The sequence below is a fragment of the Ptychodera flava genome, chromosome 1 (assembly GCF_041260155.1).
Source record: "Ptychodera flava strain L36383 chromosome 1, AS_Pfla_20210202, whole genome shotgun sequence".
NCBI lineage: Eukaryota > Metazoa > Hemichordata > Enteropneusta > Ptychoderidae > Ptychodera > Ptychodera flava.
In genome coordinates, this window is record NC_091928.1 from 54,976,453 (window position 1) to 55,002,369 (window position 25,917).

The following is a 25,917-nucleotide window of genomic DNA, read 5'->3' on the forward strand; positions in this document are numbered from 1 at the left end:
GAGAAAAATCTTTTGACCAAAAAAGGCAAAAATTGCCCCAAAAATAAAAAATTGCCAGTTTCAACATAACTTCAATACATTATATTGAGATTAATTTACATACCTGTATATCAAATATCAAAACTATCAAATCAGTAGTTTTTGGATAAAAAATTCTTTCAACAAAAATTAGGGAAATTACCCCAAAATTACAAATATGACAATATCAATTCAATTTGTACAAACATGACTGAGGTCATCCTGAGGAACATGAATATTAACTTTCAGAGCAATCAGAGGAGTGATTTCAAAGAACAAGATTGTTTAACTAAAAACAGAAAGAAAATACACTAAAAGTACAAACATGCAAATTTTACCCCATTTTTGCATACATTATTTTGAATACCTAAATGAATCTGCATACTAAGTTTCAACCAAATCTGACGAATGCTTACTGAGTTTTAGCCATTTGCAGGATTGTTCCTTTTTTCCCCTCATTTGCATATTTTTGGCACTGACATGTTCATTTGAACAAATTCACATCACCGCCCCTAGGTGCACCTGTACACCAAAAACTAAGACAGTAGGTGCTGCGGTTTAGGAGTTACATACATACATACATACAGGCGACATTTTGCCACCTTATAAGAATACCTGCCATTTGCACATATGCATATATGGATGCTAAAAATAGTTTGGTCTTATATTTAGAATGTTAATAATATCTGTGTTGTCAAAATATGCACATCTCAAAAACTCACCACGTGAGGCCATGAGGGGATATCCATGTAATGCTGCACCAAACACAATGACCGCACACAGAGCGAGCAAACACATTGCGAGTACCCCTACATCGTCAGCTCAGCAGTCTGTAATAGATTGCAGTCAACTAACCTTGGAGAAAGGCTTAACACTGTTGCTAAGTCCGTTTTTGATTTTTGTGTGCAGCTAAAAACAGTTCTACCACACCCCTACCAGTTTATGACATGACCCATCACAATGCCCAGAAATTGACAGCGGAAAGTTTGGTTGACGGAAGTTTAAAGTTGAAAGATGGAAGTTGCTGCCACAGTGGTTTTCAACTCCAACAGCTTCCCTGTCTATAAATAGACGAGAAGTTAACTAGTTACAAAGTTCATAAGTTTTAAAGGGGAGACTTCAAATTTTTGCTGTAAGAATTATTTAGTAGTGGCCATCACTTTCACTTGAGAGCTAAAACATTTTCTGTTGGTCTACATGGACATCAACTCTAACATTTTAATATCAATCCCTTAGCATTAAGGGTACATAATTTAAGGTATAATTGTTTCATGCCTGATCAGTCTTGATAACTGGTAATAATTTTCTTTTCTGTCACAGGAAGTCAACGTTCACAAACTGCAGTAATGTTAAGTGAAAAATTCATTAAAAATATCAAGTTTGATTTCATAAGAAACCTAAAGAAAAGAGAAAACTATTATGACAGGTGTGAAATATATGAATTGGCCTATCATTTTCCCACTGTATATTGACATTAATTAACTCTTTTACTAAATTCATATTTTGCTGATGTCAACATGAATGTCTGCATGAAACATGCCTTGTGCTGTGCTATGTTGTTTCATGTGAATGGGGAAATGGCATTTCTTGCCAAAGACAATTCAAGATGCAATTTTGCAACGGGGATGAAGATTAATAAACGCTACTGGTACTCTGAGTTTGATGAATATTTCTACCTGGACTTGGGAGGGTAAACATAAAATTACAATAATTTTGGAGAATCTGAATGTCAAAAAAACTAAAGTAACATACAGGTACATTAAAGGGTGCTTGGTTGTACTGGTGGTACCTTAAATATAATATCCAATTTTATTGCATTCATACAGTCACCATGTCTTTTCATGTTAAGTTGTAAGACAGTGTTTTGCTAATACCGGTGTGTGAGAATTAAAGTGATAAGATATAATCAATGTCACTCTGCGCTAGATAAATAATCGCAATCATACCTATCCATAATCCAATAACACTAGATCAGAATTCACAATTTTAAACATAGACACAAAACAGCCCAGAACAGACATTAAATAGACAGTACACAAACAAAGTCAGATTCATGAAGGAAAGATATATGGACCTCTGGCCAAAAGACAGAGAAGTGATGTCAGGTGTTTCGAAAATAGTAAGTGCATCCTGCCCCGCATGTGGCATTCGCCATACTGGTATATCAATCTGTAAGTCAGATAGGTAGTGGTCGCAAACTAAAGCCCAATATCACTGATGCCATCAGCGATCATTTGTCGAAGAGAGATATTATATTTATCTACTAGCTTGCGATACCTGCCAAAAAAGCGTTTGAATGTAGAGACAAGTCTTGCTCTGGTGTAATATTGATTTAACAGTTTCTAAGAGAGATGGCCATGTTTGAAAAATCACCATGATACCAATACGAACTGCATGCTCTTGCATATCGAATAAGCTGGGAAATCTACCGGTATACCCCATAAGCTGGTGAGAGTGGAATATTACTGATGAGGTGTGGGAAATTGATGATACTGAAGTTGAAATCATCCCTCTTGTCATATAGCCTAACAAGCAACCTAGCGGCCGATATAGCTCCGCTGTGTTTATGTAGAGAATAACTATTTTTGACACATGTTGATGAAGAAGGGTGGAAATCTTTGATAGCTCGATGCAGTGGCCAGAAAAAAGTGGCTAAAATAAGCTGCAAAAATACGCAATTGAAGATTTCATCATACTTTGAATGTATCACATAGGATCATCCCTAAGAACATGTCAACCAAAGCTATCTGATGAGTAGTTTTTGAGAATAAATTTTTTGACCAAAAATGGCAACAATTGCCCCCAAAAGTAAAAATTGCAGATTTCATCATAATTTCAAAAGATCAAATTTAGTTCATCTATAGAAACCTGTATACCAAATTTCAAAGCTGTAAGACAAGTATTTTTTGAGAAACGCATTTTTTGACCAAAAATAGGAAAAATTGCCCTAAAAATTCAAAATTGCAGATTTCATCATTATTTCAATAAATATCATAAGTTCATCTATGGAAACCTATATACCAAATTTCAAAGCTATCAGATGAGTAGTTTTGAATATACACATTTTTTGACCAAAAATGGCAAAAACTGCCCCAAAAATACAAAATTACAGATTTCATCAGAAATTCAATATATATTACTTAGCTCATCTGTAGAAACCTGTACACCAAATTTCAAAGCTATCAGACCAGTACTTTTTGAGGAACACGTGCTTTGACCAAAAATGGCTAAAATTGCCCCAAAATTACAAAATTGCAGATTTCATCATAATTTCAATAATTATCATTTAGTTCATTTGTAGGAACCTGTACACTAAATTTCACAGCTATCGGATGAGTAGTTTTGGAAATACACATTTTTTGACCAAAACTGGTAAAAATTGCCCCAAAATTACAAAATTGTTCATTTCATCATAATTTCAATAACTATCATTTAGTTAATCTGTAGGAACCTGTATACCAAATTTCAAAGCTATCGGATGAGTAGTTTTGGAAATACACATTTTTTGACCAAAAATGGCAAAAATTGCCCCAAAAATACAAAATTACAGATTTCATCAGAAATTCAATACATATTACTTAGTTCATCGATAGAAACCTGTATACCAAATTTCAAAACTATCAGACCAGTACTTTTTGAGAAATAAATTTTTGACCAAAAATGGCAAAAATTGCCTTAAAAATGCAAATTTGCATATTTCTGCACAATTTGAACAAATCTGAAACAGATCATCCCTAGGGACCTATGTACCAAATATCAAAGCTATCTGACTGGCAGTTTTGAAGAAGAAGATTTTTAAAGATTTTTTTACCAGAAATGACAAAAAATTGCCTTAAAAATACAAAAATGCAAATTTCGCCACGATTTGTACAAATCCGACTGAAGTCACCCTAAGCAAACTGCATATTAAATTTCAAAGCAATCGGACAAGCGGTTTCAGAGAAGATTTTTTTACCAAAAACACCAAAAAATGCCCGAAAAATACAAATATGCAAATTTCACCACGATTTGAAGAAACCGAAGTGAGGTCACCTTAAGTGAACTGCATATAAAATTTCAAAGTAATTGGACTTGCGGTTTCAGAGGAGAAGGCAATTGTTGACGGACGACGACGGACGACGGACGACGAACAACGACGGACGACGGACGACGACGACGACGGACGACGACGGAAAATCAACCTATTTGATAAGCTCCGCGTCGCTGACAGCGGAGCTAATAAAAAGTTGACCATTAGTGTCAAATTCAAGTAAAACGTCCAGATATGAAGCAGAAGAGGCTGTTTCTGTAGAATTATACCCTAATACCACATATTTGTACCGGCGTGAACCATTTTTGTAGAAAAATGCTGGGTTGATGATGTTTTTCAAGCATTCTTTCAATTTATTATGCGGTATTATGGTATACAATGTGTTTTTATGATTGCAGCTCTTTTAAACACCCGAAAAATAAAATAAATAAACAAAATTAATGGATACTCACCCTTGTGCTCACTGAGTTGAAGACTTCCTGCAATAATTTTCTTTACACCGATATCAGATTGTGTATCCAATAACTTAGATAGTTTTGTCTTCAGTTCAGTGATAACTTTGTCTTTTTCCTGGAGTTTAGTTAGTAAATTGTCAATATTTTTTGGATCTAACCTTTCCAATTGAGCTGTAAGGGCATGAATATCACTTAATTGGGTAGAAACTACTTTTTCAGCACTATGATAGAGCTGCATGTATTCCTGACACTGCTTTTCAAGTTGTGATTTTTCATGTACTGCTTCAGCCAATTGGGTTTCCAGAATTTTCTTTTCTGTGCAAGCTTTTTCAAGTTTACTTTGTAAAGACTCAACTTTGGATTCTGATATGTCAAGCTGACTCTGTAACGACTGAACTTTAGACTCTGCTAATGCCAAGTATCTGATGTCAGAATCTGTGAGTTGTTGTTCACTTGGTTTGATTGGCTGTAAACTTCTTGTGTCCGTCTCCTGGGTGGGCACGGCAGCTTTAATTGTTTCATCATATTGAATGAGTTGTTCCTCCAATTCTGTTACAAAACATTGTGTGATAATTACTGTTCTATTACATCAGTTTTCTGACAAAGAACAAATATGCACATTTCAATATTTAAATTGAGTAATTTGAGTGTTATGATAATTTGCAGAAAATTTCAGAAAAATTTGGATGTTTTGTTTCAGGTTTATGACAACACATCCTGCACAAGAAAGACAGCATGATATGTGGAGAAAGGCAAAATGTTTTTAAGGGTGTCTTTTTTTGATGAAACAAGTTTATCTAATTCACAGTTTTCTAGATGCCTACTGTATTTCTTTAGAGACCCACCATTGAAAAACATTCATGCCATATTTCATGCTGAATTCTTTGTTGTGAATAACGATTGATTACTTATCAGTGAAGACCTTCTCACCAGTAAATCAGTCAATAGACATCTGACAAGTGGAAAATGCTGAGAATTTTATTAAATCTCAGGGATAGGATATGTTGACAATGCCTTGTCACTGTCATCACCCCTTGAAGCATATTTCACAATCTTTCTTTCCGTCAGATACAATTCTCAGCTTTGAAACTGAACTTGCAATGGTCTCAGTGGTTTACAGGGCTTTTTTGGGATCAGTCTCATACAGCAGCAGTATTGACTTTGACTGTCTGTTACCCATGAGAAGCAACAGCAATAAAGAATAAGGTAAAGTTTCTAAGCATTTAACTAATAAAAATACATATTCCATCATTCTCCTTTTAATTGTCATTAAATTTGAATAACGTCATTTGAATTAAAAAAAAAGCAGCACTTGGTGGTCTCTCCTTGGTTACGTGAGTGCACCCAGGGCAGCACAGCATACCGGTACACTGTAACTGAGGAACTGTCCTAGACTAAATTTGTTGCCAATGTATACAAGATAATCTTACAGAAATTGACTCAAAAATAAGATATTTATATGACATATTTAAGCAATAACCCCCGCCGCAGGAGGGTATACACAAGAGTTTTGGTACAATGTGCGGCATATAGCACGAGCCGATAGGCGAGTGCTATATGGAGCGAATTGTACCAAAATCGAGTGTATACCCGACTGCCAAGGGGGTTATTGCTATTATGTTATATCAACTTATGTGTCTTTGATTTCCTACTTGGATATTTTCACCACTTTAAGCCCCAATGCAGAAAATGGACATCTGAGAGATCGAACATCGGAAATTATGCGCCCAAGACTGAGCATTTTATAAGTTGGGATTACGTACACGTACACAGTTTCTGCGATAAATACGCACCATGTTCAACACCATTGCATTTTATTCGCAGGCAACACGAACACTATACTTGTAAAAAAATATGTGCTGCAGAGACAGAAAACCGGTCAAGAGTTCTAATCAAAAGAAAAAGTAACAATTTTTTCATAAATTTACATAAGAACAATAGCCCTGGCTTTTTTTGGCATACTAAAAATAGATTTGTCTCATTTCTGTATCACATACGCGTATCGACTGTCGTGGCATTCAGAATTCAGAAGTGGAACAGTGAAGTTACAGGATCTGTTTTTGATGGATAATTTGGTCGTTAATTGAAAACAAGCAGTTTTGAAATAACCCAGACGTGCGATAACTGCAACTGTGATCATAAGTTGTGCAGATTGCATTGCCCGATGTTGCGAGAGCTGGACGCTGACACTGCTCATTGCATTTGATGTCAAATTTCATCGCAGTCGCCAGGAGTCATCCCATTGTTATTTTGAACTTCTTGGTCTACATCGTTAGGACACCCCGGTCTGTTACAGCCCAAACTTTGGTAAAGAATATCTGACATACAATTACTGTGAGGAAGTGTCAATTTATTATGGTAGTGTATGAACGATACTAGCTTCATTTTAAAGAGCGGAAGGATATATCACGTCTCAACTCAAGCAAAGTGCATGGTGTATGCGCTGTCGCCCTAATGCAATAATTTGTGTACGTACATCACACCCAAATGTGCTACTTCAGAGATGTGTTTCATCATCAATCTCAACTTATTTTCACCAAGAGGTGAGTTACAGACCGACACTTTATCTGTGTATCAAAATTCGGTCTTCGGTCTTTGAAACAAAGCAGACTGTTTCGGTTTATCGCGAGAGTCTATGGTTTAGATAGGTACGTTTAAATGCACAGACTGGGCAATTTTTGAAAATGCTGGTTTAGGGGCCCGTTTTACCACCGCTATCAGTGATAAAACAGTATTTTAGCATCGCTGGAATGAGCTCTCATCCAATCAGAATGGCGCATGGTAGCATGATATAATATAACTGTCAATTTATGAGTCACTGGAGCTGGTTAGATTATTGGCAAAATCTATTTGAGTTTTCAGCTAGGTCAAGGTTTTATCTGCTGCTATTTAATACTTACTTTGTTCCACCTTGGTCTGAGATATTTGTTCAACAACTTGCTCACTTGCTGTGACATCAACTTGATCACTTGCTCTGACATCGACTTGCTCATTTGCCATGACATCAACTTGCTCACTTGCTGTGACATCAACTTGCTCACTTGCCGTGATATCAACTTGATCACTTGCCATGACATCAACTTGATCACTTGGCGTGACATCAAGTTGCTCACTTGCCATGACATCAACTTGCTCACTTGCCGGGACATCAACATGCTCACTTGCTGTGACATCGACTTGATCACTTGCTCTGACATCGACTTGCTCACTTGCCATGACATCAACTTGCTCACATGCTGTGACATCAACTTGCTCACTTGTCCTAATATCAACTTGATCACTTGCCATGACATCAACTTGATCACTTGGCGTGACATCAAGTTTCTCACTTGCCATGACATCAACTTGCTCACTTGCCAGGACATCAACATGCTCACTTGCTGTGACATCGACTTGATCACTTGCTCTGACATCGACTTGCTCACTTGCCATGACATCAACTTGCTCACTTGCTGTGACATCAACTTGCTCACTTGTCGTAACATCAACTTGATCACTTGCCATGACATCAACTTGATCACTTGGCGTGACATCAAGTTTCTCACTTGCCATGACATCAACTTGCTCACTTGCCGGTACATCAACTTGCTCACTTGCCGGGACACCAACTTGATCACTTGGCGTGATATCAACTTGCTCACTTGCTGTGACATCAACTTGCTCACTTGCCGTTACAACAACTTGCTCACTTGCCATGACATCTACTTGATCATTTGCCGTTACATCAACTTGCCCACTTGCTGGAACATCAACTTGATCAGTTGCCGGGACATCAACTTGATCACTTGCCGTTACAACAACTTGCTCACTTGCCGTGACATCAACTAGCTCACTTGCTGTGACAACAGCTTGCTCATTTGCCGTTACAACAACTTGCTCACTTGCCGTGACATCAACTAGCTCACTTGCAGTGACATCAACTTGCTCACTTGCCGTGACATCAACTTGAACACTTGCTGTGACATCAACTTGCTCACTTGCCGTGACATCAACTAGCTCACTTGCAGTGACATCAACTTGCTCACTTGCTGGGACATCAACTTGAACACTTGCCGTTACAACAACTTGCTCACTTGCCGTGACATCAACTAGCTCACTTGCTGTGACAACAGCTTGCTCACTTGCCGTGACATCAACTAGCTCACTTGCAGTGACATCAACTTGCTCACTTGCCGTGACATCAACTTGAACACTTGCTGTGACATCAACTTGCTCACTTGCCGTGACATCAACTAGCTCACTTGCAGTGACATCAACTTGCTCACTTGCTGGGACATCAACTTGAACACTTGCTGTGACATCAACTTGCTCACATGCTGTGACATCAACTAGCTCACTTGCCATGGCAATAACTTGCTCACTTGCCAAGACATCAACTTGATCACTTGCCCAGACATCAACTTGATCACTTGCTGTGACATCAACTTGCTCACTTGCTGTGACAACAGCTTGCTCACTTCCTGTGACAACAACGTCTTCACATGCTGTGACATTGACTTGCTCACTTGCCATGACGTCAACTTGATCAATTGCTGTGACATTGACTTGATCACTTGCTGGGACATCAACTTGCTCACTTGCCGGGACATCATTTTGCTCACTTGCTGGGACATCAACTTGCTCACTTGCCATGACATTGACTTGATCACTTGCCGTGACATCAACTTGCTCATTTGCCGGGACATCAATTTGATCACTTGCTGTGATATCGACTTGCTCACTTGCTGTGACAACAACTTGTTCACTTGCCGTGACATCAACTTGCTCACTTGCTGTGACAACTTGCTCACTTGCTGTGACAACAACTTGATCACTTGTTTGCAGTGATAAGAGAGGTTCTTTACCCTAACACACAAATCACATATATCAGAAAAGATGTTTATGCAAAAATCTTCTCACACTGATGTAACAGCAGCTTGCCATGGCTTTTATATTTCCCACGAATCATTGTAACAATTGTTGCCATGTCTGTCAGATAGCATATTGAAGTGTAAGATAAATATGATAAAATGCTCTACTGTGAGAGTCTTAAAATATTCAAAAGTAGGTGTCACCTAAAAATCCTTAAATATATTTTATCATTTACACATCCTTACTGATAGTCAGTCACACATATTTGGTCAAGATATGATGAACAGCACAATTAAAGGGCTGGTGAAGAGCAAAAATGAAATCGCTAAAAATGTGATTTGCACTCGTTAAATAATACATGGAAAGGCACAAGCAAAAAATTTACGGCGGAAAAATGGTTTAAGTGCGCATTTTCCGCCGAAAAAATGCGTTTTCCGAAGCTTAGTCACATTTTCCCGCGAAAAAATCAAACCTGGAAGTGTGACGTCACTTTAAGCGCAGCCTATCTGTACATGTATGGAAAACGATGGCGACTTCTGTCGAGTAGCGCGACCAAGACAGTGTTAGAGGACGAATAACAGCAAGATTTTGGGCTGTACATGGCAGCTGTAGGTCTCTTCATATCTGGACATTTTACTTGAATTTGACTCCAATGGTCACCTTTCTACTAGGCTATATGACAAGAGAGATGATTTCAACTTTAGTATAATTAATTTTCCACACCTCATTAGTAATATTCCACTCTCACCTGCTTATGGGGTATACATTTCCCAGCTTATAGGATATGCAAGAGCATGCAGTTCATATGGTGATTTTGTAGAGAGACATGGCCATCTCTCTTTCAAACTGTTAAATCAAGGTTACACCAGAGCAAGACTTGTCTCTACATTCAAACGCTTTTTTGGCAGGTATCGCAAGCTGGTAGATAAATACAATATCTCTCTTCGACAAATGATCACTGATGGCATCGGTGACATTGGGCCTTAGTTAGTGACCACTACCTATCTGACTTACAGATTGATATATGGCGGGTGCCACATGTGGGGCAGGATGCGCTTACTATTTTCGAAACACCCGACATCACTTCTTGGTCTTTTGGCCAGAGGTCCATATATCTTTCTTTCATGAATTTGACTTTGTTTGTACTGTCTATTTACTGTCTGTTCTGTGCTGTTTTGTGTCTATGTTTACAACTATTGTCTTACAAATTTTGACCTAGAGTTATTGGATTATGGATTGGTATGATTGCAATTATTTCTCTATCAAATTGTGTCAGTCCTACTGACAAAACGCTCACTCGCACTGTCCGTACTATCCATGGAGGTAGAACTCTTCTGGTACCGCCGTGCCGTGGTATTATCGTACTGTCTTCCATGTCAGTCCTGACAAAACTATATGGGCTGTGCCGCTGATATAGGTCCAAAAGGCTAGGCTGTCATCGCCGAACAAACCGGGGTTGTGAACATTACTGGTCGAAACAATTTGGGCTAAAACCTACAAGTGCCGAAATAGCTAGAAACCTGTGGAAAGTTGTGTATCATGTATCTGTGTATCATTGTATGACCTGTTGCAAGACAGTGCGCGAGCTGCGGTGTTTTCGAATCATGTACGCCTGAAAACTTCTAATCTTTGACATAGTTTTGACGTGAGATTCAGAGCCCATAAGACATGGAAAATTGTGTTCTCCATAATCATGACTCAGTATCTCACTTTACCGGTATATTATTTCCATCGATCTGTAAACGTTGATTGACCGACTGTCAAAGGTCACGCCGTGCTGAGCTACACAAGCCAACGGCACATACGTTTTTTCAATGAATCGTTGTATCGCACACGTTTTTAAATTCAATTGTAAATTTCTGATATTTTTCACAGAATTATTCTTCGGCAATGTAAGCTTAGGTCTGTTGTTCTAACTTCTGCACTGAATACACCGTCAAGTGTGAACGGTATGATATTTAATCACCCCTACGTACATCAGACGATCGATTGCGCAACACATGGTTAGGCAACATAGAAATGCTTGGAAAGCAAGCACTGCAGTCGTCTGAGTCGTTCGACATCTTCCGTTAGGTAGAACTCGTGGGGTAGAACTACACCACCAAAATAGTCTAGCCAATCACTAGTTTTATTGATAATCTTATAAATTAGGGCTTGTCTTCTGGAAGATTCATGATCGTATTCCGTGAAAACAATCGTCAGTGAAGTGTGTGTAGCAAAGTACATGTACGCGCCTGGCTAGCTCTGCATGGCAGGGTGTATTAAACGGCAGATCGTCTATGTAGCCGACACAAACACGAACTGTCTGATACCGGCTACCAAATACTATGAAAAATAGCAAAGAATGAGCTACAAATCACTATCAGTTTTAAGTTGCAGGTAGAATAAGTCTGTGCCTTTGTATAAAATACCTGTTATTACGGCCTCCCCGTATAACGCCGGTAACACAAAGCCCCGGCTGCCATGCAGAGCCAGCGCTTGGCTACAGGAGTAAAATTAACCCGCTTTGCTTTCACAAATTTGGTCCATTTTCTGGCCAGATCTTCATCCTTTGGCCATTGAAACAATTTTGATACTGACTGAGAACAATGCGCAGCGACACAACGCGTCGAGGGACCGTGGGCGCTGTCACAGCTTTTTACAATGGATTTCGAGAATGCACAAAAAAGAACTGACGTGAATATATCGCCGGCGGTCAATGTGCTGTAAATTACGTCATACCCGACATTTGCCGAAGTGTACCGAAGATTTGTATCTTTGTTGCCAAGGGCGTCGCTAGGGCCTTTATTCGGAACTGGGAGCGCAGTTTTGAAAAATTCCAATGCAGATCTTTTTCTGACCATTTTATTCATCAAAATATACAAGCAATAAAAAATTCATTTTTACTTTTCACCAGCCCTTTAATGAACGACATTTCCAGGTCTACATTCTACCCAATGTACATATACTGTTCCACATACCGGTACATACAGAAGTTTGTTGCATTTCATTCTGATAGTACTAATGGGGTGGCGTGAAGAAAAAAATCTCACTTTATTCCCTTTCATGATGGGACACTCCCATCTAAAAACAGTGCATAAATACCTGACTTAGGAGCCAGGAAGTCAGGTATTTTCATCCTTATTCAAATTGTTTGCCATTTTGTTAGCTGTTTACAATGCATGCGATTAGAGATAGCAATAAGTGATTGTGTAGGGCAAACCTCAATGTCTCATACACTTTACTCCTACAGACAATCTTTTGCCCTTTAAGTTGTTGACTTTGTGTCATGTAATATCTGATATAACTACTTAAGATTGCATATTATCAGTGCAGAAAAGGGGCTAAAATGCTCTGTCTTTTAAATGCAAGTGTCCCGTGATGGTAATCTCAAATGTAGGCAGGTATGGACAATATTTATGTATGATACATTGTGTTTAGCAAGATGTGCCAAAGAAGTGCTATCTATGCACTTTTGTGTATTGTACCGGTATACTCATTTGTGAAGTTACAGCTTCTGAATATTAATATCGATATGTATGCTTCACACGTTTAAAATGGTTGCTCACGTGAATTGAGCACCCAAAAAAGAGAATCAATGCAGATTTTAAAATATAGTAAGTGTTATCAAATGCAAATTTAAACCTTGTTCCAGGTATTCTTAAGGGGGCGCTGCACCCAACACAGCATATTTTGCTCAAAAATCACATTTTTGCAAATATTCATTCAATTTTAATTAATTAATTAACCCAAGATAAAGTATTGGTTGGGTTCCCCTGTTAGTATGTCAAACAGTCATAAGTGGTGTGATAAAGAAGTGTTAATTTATGCAAATCACCTGATTTCTTGGCTTCTTTTTCCTCTCAATTTCAAAATTTCAAAAGAATTTAACTCCACTCTGCCTGGGTCAAATTTTCTGAAATTTTCACATTATGTTTTTTAAATGCTCTATAAGAAAACGACTACCGGTATTCTGTTTGGCAAGAAAAATCTAACATCTTGAATAAGAGGCATTTGAATTGTGTTATTCATGATTTTGATCACTTTTTTGAGCGTCAGTCGTTCAACCCTTGCCATTTTTGAATGAGGATAGATAATGCAAAATAAAAGTCATTTTTCCTACATACTCTTCTTTCAATTGAAATATTACATTACAGAAAATTGTGTCAAGTTTTTTAATTTTCATCATTAATACCAAAATTGAGGCTTTTACCCAAATATACATTATCTTCATCCTTCGAGTAAACCACTCCGACCATAATAAACTTTAGAGTCTCAGCTTTTTGAAAATATATAGTATGAGGGGGTTTCCTTGTCATCTTTGATGAGAGATATTGCTTTGAAAAATTGTAGGCAACATGCAGCTCCACCTTAACAGTGGGTATAATGACAGCCATAACAGTAGCATTTAGGCATTTACCACTGAAAGTGACAGTTCTTAAATAGTGAAGTGCCTCACATTAAAACAGGTCATTTCTTAGAATGCAATTCCAAATGTCAACCTAACATGTACTTTTAATCATTTTAATTTTTCCCAACTCTTATTTTTCCTTGATACTTTGATAGTATTAGTTTTATCAAAAAGCTTATTGTTGCAGCATTATCCCTCCAAGGTATACTAGTTAAGGGACTTGTTTTTAGCACTGCCAGTTAGCTCACAGCAAATAATAGTGACACTTTGGCATACTTTACCAACTGATATTATAAAACATTTTAGTATTTGTTTTTCGTGTTATTGCTAGTTCACATTAACTTTGAAGCTCTCAAACCTTACATGTTTTTCTTTAATACCTTTGAATCCAAGTTAGCATGACCACCATTTTCTTCTGTACCACTATGAAATGTAACTGGCTGAACTCCCCCACCATCTCCTGAAAAAAAAATGAATGGTGTGATACCCTTGTAAATTCATAGCTGACATTAAAGTTTGTGGAGTATACCGTTACAATTCAGAAATGACCAAAACATAAATTGTGGTCACAGATATTTTTGCAAACATGCCAAGGTGATGTTATCTTACCTGTTTATTAGTTTGAGTCATATGACAATTTTTATATTAAGTCATACCAGTGTTCTGTTTTAGATATTACTCATTTACAAATGTAACAAAGTCTAATATAAGGGCTTGGTATCTCTAGAAGCAATTTACAAAAGTTGATAAAATGTACATTGACTATGCAAAGGCATGACAGTAGCAAATGACATTCAGCGGTTTAGAGTTTGATAATTGCTAATTTCTATATTCCATGCTATCATAATATATGAAGCTATATATCAATTATGGTGACCACACAAAATTTTATGAAACTTGATACACATATTGTTAATAATAAGATATCCTTTGACTGACAGATGTATTGCAGTTTCATGTCAAATGATTGGTAAAAAAACGTTAAATGTATATATTTAACAAAGGTTTTTTAGCTCCCATAGCCATATGTATATATGGCAATGGAAGCTATTCTTATAGGCTAGGAAAATGTCTGTATGTATGTATGTCTGTATGTCTGTATGTCTGTATGTCTGTGTGTCTGTATGTCTGTATGTCTGTATGTCTGTATGTCTGTCCGTCAACATCAAAAACTCCAAAACCGCTGTACATTTCATCTTGATATTTGGTGTGTACATGGATGATGGGCTGTAGATGAGATTTTGTTCAAATGAAGTTGTCATTGCCAAAAATATGCAAATTAAGTGAAACAATGTAAAAACAGTCAAAATTGAAAAAACTCAATAACCACTGAGCAGATTACATGAAAAATTAGCATGTAAGTACTTTGGGCTGACATGAAATGATTGTGCGCATCTTGGGTCAGTATCATGGACTTGCTATTTTTCATGAATTTTTTTGTAATTTTCTTCCATTTTTGGTCAAAAAATCTCCTGCTCTGAAACCACCAGTCCGATTGATTTGAAACTTGGTATGGAAGTGCATAGGAGTGACCTTTCCCAAATTTGGGCAAATCGTGGTGAAATTTGCATATTTTTAGTTTACACATCCATAGACTCCCATGTATAAGGCAGATCTCCATAGACTCCCATGTATAAGGCCACAAAAAATAAAAATTTAGTTTCTCATCGTATTCATATTGCAAAAAGGATGCAGTGACACAATTTTTAGTCCCCACGGATGAAGTCCAGTGGGCTTATAGATTGGGTCATGGCCGTCTGTTCGTCCATCCGTTCACGCAGATATCTCGGATATTTTGACAAAATGTCCTGTGACCTTGATGACCTTTGATCTCAAATATACATATTTGTCCATAACTCAGTAACCACAAGGGCTACCACCCTTCATATATGGTATGATGGGACAGCTTATGACGCCACATATTGTACCTCATTAATTATGCACATATCTAATTTTGAACGAGCCAATAGAGCTAGAGGTCTGATTTTTGGTATATAGGGATAACTTAGCAAAACAATTTTTTTGACAAAATGTCACGTGACCTCGGTGACCTTTGACCTCAAATATACATATTTGTCCATAACTCAGTAACCACAAGTGTACAGCCTTCATGTATGGTATGATGGGACAGCTTATGACGCCACATATTGTACCTCATTAATTATGTGCATATCTAATTTTGAGCGAGCCAATAGAGCTAGAGGTCTGATTTTTGGTATATAGGGATAACTTAGCAAGACAATTTTTTGACAAAATGTCACGTGACCTCGGTGACCTTTGACCTCAAATATACATATTTGTCCATAACTCAGTAACCACAAGTGCTACACCCTTCATGTATGGTATGATGGGACAGCTTATGACGCCACATATTGTACCTCATTAATTATGCACATATCTAATTTTGAGCGAGCCAATAGAGCTAGAGGTCTGATTTTTGGTATATAGGGATAACTTAGCAAAACAATTTTTTTGACAAAATGTCACGTGACCTCGGTGACCTTTGACCTCAAATATACATATTTTTCCGTAACTCGGTAACCAAAAGTGCTACACCCTTCATGTATGGTATGATTGGACACCTTATGACGCCACATACTGTACCTCAATAATTATGCGCATATCTCATTCTGAGCGAGACAATAGAGCTGGATGTCTGATTTTTGGTATATAGGGATAACTATAGGAGAGAAATTTTTTGACTAAATGTCATGTGACCTCGATGACCTTTTACCTAAAATATATGTTTATGTCAATAAATAAGTAACCACAAGTGCTATGTCCTTTGTATTTAGTAGGATGGGAGACCTTATGACAACACACGCTTTACCTCATTAATTATGTACACATCTAATTCTGGGCAAGCGAATAGAGCTAGAGATCTGATTTTTTGGCATATAGGGATTAATTAGCAATATAATTTTTTTTTCAAAATGTCATGTGACCTCGATGACCTTTGACCTTGATTATACATATATATGCATATCTCAGTAACCACAAGTTCTCTACCCTCCAATTTTGATAGGATATTAGACCTTAAGATGTCACATCTTGTACCTCATTTATAATGCACATATGTATTTCTTGGCTGGCCAATACTGCTAGAGGTCTGATCTTTTTTCCCGATTTAGAACCATAACTTAGACATGCCTCATGTGTTTCAAATTGGGAACAACGACATAGACCTATACTCAACTCAACAACTCAACATATACACTCCAGTGATACTTCTTAATGACCACATTTTCCTGCCCCATCAAGACTAATACTCCTATTACAAGTGGGGACTATGTCATTGTAAATGACTTGTTGATTTAATGGTTGTATCACAGTATTCGATATATCTAATTCTGTATTTTTTCCATTTTATATTCTGAATAATTACATTAAACATATTTCACTGTCTCCAGTACATTTCATTTAAGTATTTTCACTTCATGCACTTTATCCCTTTCACACATGTTCAAATATCTGACCAGAGAACAAACACTAAATAGTCCAGGATGGGAGCTACAGTGTCATTGACGCTATTTTTTAAATTTTGCTGCTAAATAAGTGTGCGAGAAGTGGCTGCACCAAATTTGATGAATTCTTTAAGCTGATTATTGAAGAAGACATAGGCATATTGTCAGAGAAAAATACCGCCAATGGCACTTGGACATAATGACCGCCCATTATTATTGGCATTTATCAACAACCCTACTCACTGTGAATTAGACAGAGCACGAAGTCAATGTGCAACATATAGCTGAAAGACCATTTTTCACATTGCGATTTTAAGCCCATTTTTGTGAGAAAGGGACATGTATATGTGTATGGAGAAAAAAGTAGAAGACATATTTGTAAATGGTTTGATGAGTGACAATCATGTATGCATCTTTTGAAAAATATTTGGGGTACAAGGTATAACAGTAGTGTAAGAATAATGAGGTTAGAATAAGTGTAGCAAAGCTAAGTTGACAGTAATTCAGATAACAAAAATATACACTAAGCTAAGGAAATCTGAATGAAATAAACATTGAAAGTAGTAATTGAAACTAAGGGAGTGTTCAGTTATTATGGCCGGGGTGGGCCGGCAAATTCTTCCTGCGTATCAGTCATTGCAAAATAAGTGAACCCCCTACCAAGTACCAAAAAATTGATGACCCCCGGCCCCTTTCAAGATGACAAAAATTTCATGACCCCTCCCCCCCTCCTCCCCCACATTGCTTGAGTAAAGCTGCACACACAAACACCTTGTGGGGTATGAAGCGATAGAATCCAATAAAAAGAGCTTACATTTTTTCAAATGACCTTCCTTAGAAACTCACAAGGTGTTAATTGTCAGATTTTCCCTTCTGGCTTGCTATAATTTTGAAATTACCTCTCAAAGAGGTTAGATAGAAATTGCTGGTGGATTGCAATATTTGTGTGAAAGCGTGTGTGTACAAAATTTTTATATTTGGATTTAATTCAAAATCAGCTGTTGATAATGTATGTAATGGTAATGTATGAGAAAACTATGTAATATTTTTTCGATGCAAAACTATATCTATGCATTTATAGATATTTGATAATTTACATAAATGTACTTAAATGAAATGGGGTTGTTACAACTGGCATGTGGACAAAAAGTTTGACCTTAGAATTTCACCAAAAATGTTGATCAACTATACATGGGAGTTAATGATAAAATTGAGAATAATTTTTTTTCCAATGAAAAACTTGGTATACTTGTATATACCGGTATACAGACGTTCAATAATTAACATAATTGTACTTGATTAGAATATGATGGTTAAAGGTGCATATTATGTGTACAAGAAATCTGATTATGGAATTTCACTGAAAATGTCCATTCACTATACATGGGAGTCTATGAGGAAAGTATGAATAATTTTTCCAATACAAAAATAGGTAAACCCATGTATTTATGTACGCTCGATTATAATATGATATTAATGTACTTGATTAGATTAGGGTGGTAACAAATGGATGTGTTTGCCAGAAATTGGATTTTGGAATTATACCAAAATGTAGATTCACTGTACATGGGAATCTAAGAGGAAAATATGAATAATTTTTTTCCAATACAAAACTATCAAAATCTGTGTATTTATAGACATTCGATAAATCATTTTAAAGTTCTTAGTTAGCCTAGGATGGTTAAAGGTTGATATGTGTGCAAGAAATTGTATTTTGGAATTTCACCGAAATGTTGATTCACTATACATTGGAGTCTAAGAAAAAACTAAGAATAGTTGTTTTACAATGCTTAACTAAATTAATTTGTGCTTTTATAGGTGTTTGATAATTGATACAAATGTACTTGATTCAAATAGGGTATTTAAAAGTTCAGATGTGGACAACAATTATCATATTGGAATTTCACCTAAAAGTATTATTTAACTTTTCATGGTACTAGTAGTCTCAGTACAGGTAACTGTTAAATAATTTCCCTGACAAAACTTGTTATATCTCTAATATGTAAGTAATAGAAATTGTTCATTGCACTCAGTACAGTGAGCTTGATTTACAATAAGACAAGCCTCTGAATTGTCAGTCAAGATTTTCATGTGACAGATAATTGTAATTTTGTTTAGATTTACAGTTGAACAGAATGAAATCATGCACCGAATCATTTTTATATCCCAGAATATTTCTAAACACTGACACTGCTTTTTGACGGACGGATACTTATGAAAATTAAGTGACCCCCTCTTTTTGAAAAATACATGACCCCCCCCCCCCCTTTGAAGTTTTTCAAATTTGAGGTGACACCCCCCCCCCTTGATTTTGCTGGCCCACCCCTGGCCATAATAACTGAACGCTCCCTAAGATAGGAATAAACTGAATAACTGCTAAAAGGTTGGTAGAAGGCCACCACAGCAATTGGTCCCTACCAAGGTGGTGGAAACGTAAAGCCAATCTTGCCTGCCACTGATATTACAATAAGGTATATAAATATTAAAGTCAATTTAAGGGGGCAAGATGAGCAAGTAGGGCAGCAAAGTCATGGTCATCTTTTTGTCTAATACCTTGTGTAAGTTCATGAACTTTACATAAATCTTGCCATAGATTTGTTGCTAATGGGCAATAACTGTGTTTCATTTTGACAGCAATCCATCCATGACAGATTTTAATTGTAATATAGCTTCTATTTAAAGGAAAGAAACTTCTCAAATAATTTTTTGTTCCCTGTAATTTCCTGTGAGAACACAAGGACAGATGCTGAGGACAGATGCTGGTGCTAGCTTGATAACTAACCTAAAACTTGTAACTTCATTGTCTAAGAGTAAAGACTGTAACATATGATGTCGTGGATAGTTAATCACTGGAATGTGAATGTCAAAGTGACTGTATATTGACTCAAGGATGTTTACTTGATTGAAGTGAGCAAATGTGAGATAATGTTGGGACACAAAATCAAGAACAATTTTGAGGAAGTTTTTTGTTGTCTCAGGCTGTTATCACAGTCAAGGGACACAAAAAATGTTCCATGTAGCATATACAAAGCATCACCATTATCAATGAGAAGTGAACTGAAGTCACAAATAAATCTTATTTCCATGCTAACAGACCATGTTTAAATGACACTACAAATCTCTGCCACTATATCATGTACATAGAACATCCGGTCTTGAAATCAATGCGCGTATAAATAGGTCAAGTAGTTAGTCATGTGAGTAAGTCATATGACAAATGTCTAGGGTCGTCTCAAATGTAAGAATCTAAAATATGAAATATGTTTTTTTTATTGCTCTGATACTTCAAATCAGCCATCCTGCATATTTCTAACATTCATCAAAACCACATTTCTGTTCCACAACTCATAAAACAGTCCAAAATGCAGGATTATTGTACTTTCTAAAAATACATATATGAAAGACCCCTAAAAATCAATTAGTTAAAAAATACCGTCAAGGACAGTGTGCTCACATTTGGTTTGAATTGGTCCATTCGAGAAATATTTAAACCAGGAAAAACAAGAATGACAAAAGCATATAAGGTCTCCAACTTAGGTACTGGAGGTCATCTTTAGGAACATGCATATCAACTTCTATAGCAATGGGACAAGTAGATCCTAAATACATAAGCGAATGTCAACAACAAAAAATAGACAGAGAAGGTTTGATAAGAAGAAAAGGTGGGAGTGGGTAAAAAAATGTACAAGACATCTGGTAAAAAAGTAATGCTACCTCATCAATCTTCTAGACCCTACCCCCTCCTGAATATCAAATGTTCCATCCCTTGGTATTACATAACGCCAGATGACAGGAAATATATTTACAACCTTGGGGATTTTTTAATTAATGCCATGAGTGTTATCATTAATGTAAACAGCACTTAAGTTAGTTACAGATGGTGAAATGCCTTCCACTGTGGGCGGTGATTTCAACATCTGGAAGTATTTAAAGATCCTGATGCTGTTAAGTGTTTGAATGATATCCATGACAAATATGTTGTCGTCCCTGCTGATAAAGCTGCCAATAACATTGTATTTGTCTGTAAGAAGTATTATTTTGAATGTCTTATAGACGAACTTGGTGTAACTAAGAGCTCCACCAACTCCACTTACAGACAATCAATGTTCAACAAATCTGAAATTTTGGCAAACCATAAGTCATTCATGGATAATTTTAATATTACAACAAAGGATGACCATAATAAGTTGCCTAGCTTATACTGGATACCAAAGCTCCACAAAACACCTTACAAAGCTAGGTTTATCGCAGGATCTTCAAAATGTTCAACAACAGAGTTATCGAAGATACTGACTTCTGTTCTTTGTACTGTTAAACGGGGACTTCAATCATACTGTGATGTTGTCTTTTCTCGGAGTGGTATAAATCAAATGTGGATATTAAAAATTCGAAGGAACTCTTGGAAAATTTGAAATCAAGATCTGTTTCAAAAATAACATCTATTAAAACTTTCGATTTTTCCACATTGTATACCACAATACCACATGATAAATTGAAAGAGCGCTTGAAAAACATCATCAACCAAGCATTTTTCTACAAAAACGGTTCACGCTGTTACAAATATGTGGTATTAGGGTATAATTCTACATATTTTGTTAAAAATACAACTAACGCTAAAGTGTTTTATACCGAGAAAGACATTATCAGTATGCTTGATTTCCTCATTGCCAACATATTTGTTGAATTTGGAAGACACATTTTCCAACAGTGTATAGGAATTCCCATGGGCACTAACTGTGCTCCCTTACTTGCCGACTTATTTCTGTTCTCATACGAGGCAGAATTTATCCAGAACCTTATCAAGCAGAAAAAGGTCTCTGTAGCTCGTACTTTCAACCTTACATTTAGATACATAGACGATGTTATTTCATTGAATAACTCTGAATTCAGTAAATATCTCGCTATGATTTATCCCCCAGAATTGGAGATTAAAGAGACTACAGAAACGGCCTCTTCTGCTTCATATCTGGACATTTTACTTGAATTTGACTCTAATGGTCACCTTTCTACTAGGCTATATGACAAGAGAGATGATTTCAACTTTAGTATAATTAATTTTCCACACCTCATCAGTAATATTCCACTCTCACCTGCTTATGGGGTATACATTTCCAGCTTATTCGATATGCAAGAGCATGCAGTTCATATGGTGATTTTGTAGAGAGACATGGCCATCTCTCTTTCAAACTGTTAAATCAAGGTTACACCAGAGCAAGACTTGTCTCTACATTCAAACGCTTTTTTGGCAGGTATCACAAGCTGGTTGATAAATACGATATCTCTCTTCGACAAATGATCACTAATGGCATCGGTGACATGGGGCCTTAGTTAGTGACCACTACCTATCTGACTTACAGATTGATATATGGCGGGTGCCACATGTGGGGCAGGATGCGCTTACTATTTTCGAAACACCTGACATCACTTCTTGGTCTTCTGGCCAGAGGTCCATATATCTTTCTTTCATGAATATGACTTTGTTTGTGTACCGTCTATTTACTGTCTGTTCTGTGCTGTTTTGTGTCTATGTTTACAACTATTGTCTTACAAATTTTGACCTAGCGTTATTGGATTATGGATTGGTATGATTGCGATTATTTTTCCTCATCAGTTCTTGTATGTCTTACGTAGAAAAGTTGCTAGAATTGGTCCGCAATGAAATAATTCACCTCAGCTTTGTTTTCTGGATCAAATTTTCCTACAAACTGATACCAAATATGACAAAATTATGTTCACAGCCTTCAAAACTGTCTCACAACATATCCTAGGTTGATGTAGGTCATTTAAGGTCACAAACTGAGAAAATTACCTAAAATATACAAATTTGGGGGTTTCCCAACACTTTGAGCAGAAAATGTATCTAATAACAGCCCTCGGGACTTTATACCAAATTACAAAGCTATCAAACAAGTAATTTTGAGAACAAGTTTTCTTGACCAAAAATGACAATATTGTCTTAAAAATACAAATTTGTATATTTCAGGACAATTTCCACATATCTAACTATTGCCATCTCTGTACGTCTGTGTACCCAATATAAAAGCTGTCTGTCCAGGGGTTTTAAAAAGAAAATACTGTTTAAGATTTTTTGACCAAAAATGACAAAATTGCTCCAAAATAGTAATTTTCTCAATTTTGTCATAATTTCAACAAATTAGAAGAGGAACACCCTTTTAAAGATCCAACCCAAATTTGAGAGCGATTTGAGCTGGCGGTTTCAGAGAAAAAGAATTTTTACTGAAAATGACAAAAATCACCAAAAAATTCAGTAAAAATACAAAATTAGGGATATCTTCGCAATATTCATAAAACTGTATAAGGTTCACCTAAGGTACTCGCACACAAATTTTCAAAGCAATCAAAATAGCGGTTCTCGAGATATTAATTCTTGACCATTTTCACAATTTGTAAGCTCATTTGCATAATTTTGGCAATGCAGACTTCATTTGAACAAAATCCCATCTATAGCCCAGGATGCATCCACACACCAAATACCAAGCTGAAATGTGCAGCGGTTTGCGTGTTTTTGATGTTGACGGACATACTGTACGTACATACATTCATACATACATACATACATACATACATACATACATACACACATACATACAGACGCCATCGACTTCAGCTTATAAGATAAACTCACATTGGTATAACCAAATGTGAGCTAAAAATAGTGACAATATCACTGTTCGCTCCCATATAGTTATCAAAACAAACCAACAATTGTATGAAACATGGACATACATACAGACAGACTGACATTCACAGAGTGATGACACTGACCCCAAGTGTGCCTTGGCCCATGGAGAGTGATAAAGATATAACAAAAAGCTGAATGTAATGATAAAATAGTTAAGTATAGGCCTACAGACACTGAGGGTGAATATGTTACAGCAATTTGATTAGTTTCTTTTAGTTTTCTACTTCTGTGATAATTTTTAAGACAATCAAACTGCAAGGCAGTTTTAATATGTATTGACAAACATGTTATCTTTTACAAGCACACAGCAAACTGTTCTTGATTTTTCATTTACAATATTTGACATAGACTGAAATGCATAACATGCAACCAATATTTACATTTTGCCCATTCACCAGATACATGGAGAGATTTCAACATACAATCATTAACTCAGAAACCCTACAGGGAAAAGTAAACATTGTTTTCTTCCAGAACAGCTGGTACATCCACATCTGGAGCAACTTACAAACTTAACCAATTACACAAGGATGATGACACAAGAGACAAAGTTAAGAAATTTAACTGTGGTGAACTTGACTATTCCTTTCAAATCCTTACCTAACTTGATTGACATCTTAAACTAAAATACACTGCATGGTAATTGCACACGAAAATACATCAGGGGTGTACCATTAGATAAAAGGGGGTTGTCTGGAAGATTGATGAGGAACATATCTTTTTTATTCGATACATTGTACATTCTTTTTTCCCCACTATCCCATCTTTTCTTTTTGACAAACCTGTGGCTGATATTTTTATTGACATTTGTTTGGATTGTTTTTCAAAATCTGCCAGGACCCCCCCCCCCCTTCCATCACTCTTTAACATTGAAAAAAACTTTGAATATATTTGTTGGAAACCAAACCTGCTGAAATCACCTCAGCTATGTTTTCTCATTATTTTTTACCGCATTTCAACACCAAATACAGTTTACCATTTCAAATGCTTACTGAATCACCACATTATCTTAAACATAGGGCCAATGTCCCTGAAGCTACTATAGACATGGATACAAAATTAAGTATTTCCTGACTGTATGAAATCATCTCACTAAGGTCATCCTAGGGACCTGTTAGCCAAATATTAAAGCTGTCTGACCAGCGGTTTTGAAAAAACAAGCGACCCAATAGTCCACAGAGCTCTGCTGTGTTATGTAGAGAGCAACTTTTTGTGACATATGTATTGATGAAGAAGGTTGAGATCTTTGATAGCTCATTTCAGGATGGCCTGACCTAAAATGGCAAAATTAGCTGCAAAAATACAAAATTGATGATTTCATCATAATTATGTATAAAAATGTATACCAAATATCAATGCTATCACATGAGTAACTTTTGAGAAACAAATATTTTGACCAAAAACGGCAAAAATTGACCCAAAAATACAAAAATTGAAGATTTCATCAAATTTCACTATATCACACTAAGAGAACCCCTAGGAACCTGTATACCAAATATCAAAGCTGTCCGACGAGCGGTTTTGATGAAATAAATTTTTGACCAAAAATGACAAAAAAATTCCTTAAAAATACAGATTTGCATATTTCATCACAATTTGAACAAATCCAAGTTGGGTTATCCCTACGGACCTGTAAACTAAATATCAGAGCTGTCTGACCAGCGGTTATGAAGAAGAAGATTTTTCACCAAAAACGCCTTTTTCGGCACTAATTTGCATATTTTCAACAATATCAAAAAATCAAAAAAAAGCACAATCATTTCAGGTCAGCCCAAAGTACTTACATGCTAATTTTTCATGTAATCTGCTCAGTGGTTATTGAGTTTTTCAATTTTGACTGTTTTTACATTTTTCACTTAATTTGCATATTTTTGGCAATGACAACTTCATTTGAACAAAATCTCATCTACAGCCCATCATCCATGTACACACCAAATATCCAGATGAAATGTGCAGCGGTTTTTGGAGTTTTTGATGTTGACGGACAGACATACAGACAGTTCCCT

At 36.4% G+C, this 25,917-nt stretch overlaps 1 protein-coding gene across 3 annotated transcripts in view; it reads right to left on the reverse strand.

The window, feature by feature from the left end:
- LOC139141248 (titin homolog) overlaps window positions 1-25,917 on the reverse strand; it is a 172,942-nt gene that overhangs the window by 126,859 nt on the left and 20,166 nt on the right. For all 3 annotated transcript variants that reach the window (XM_070710876.1, XM_070710883.1, XM_070710888.1), the window contains 3 exons: window positions 14,125-14,204; window positions 7,404-9,348; window positions 4,501-5,052 (listed from right to left, as the gene is read on the reverse strand). In XM_070710876.1, coding sequence (XP_070566977.1) covers window positions 4,501-5,052; window positions 7,404-9,348; window positions 14,125-14,204 — 2,577 coding nt within the window. The remainder of the gene's footprint in view (window positions 1-4,500; window positions 5,053-7,403; window positions 9,349-14,124; window positions 14,205-25,917) is intronic.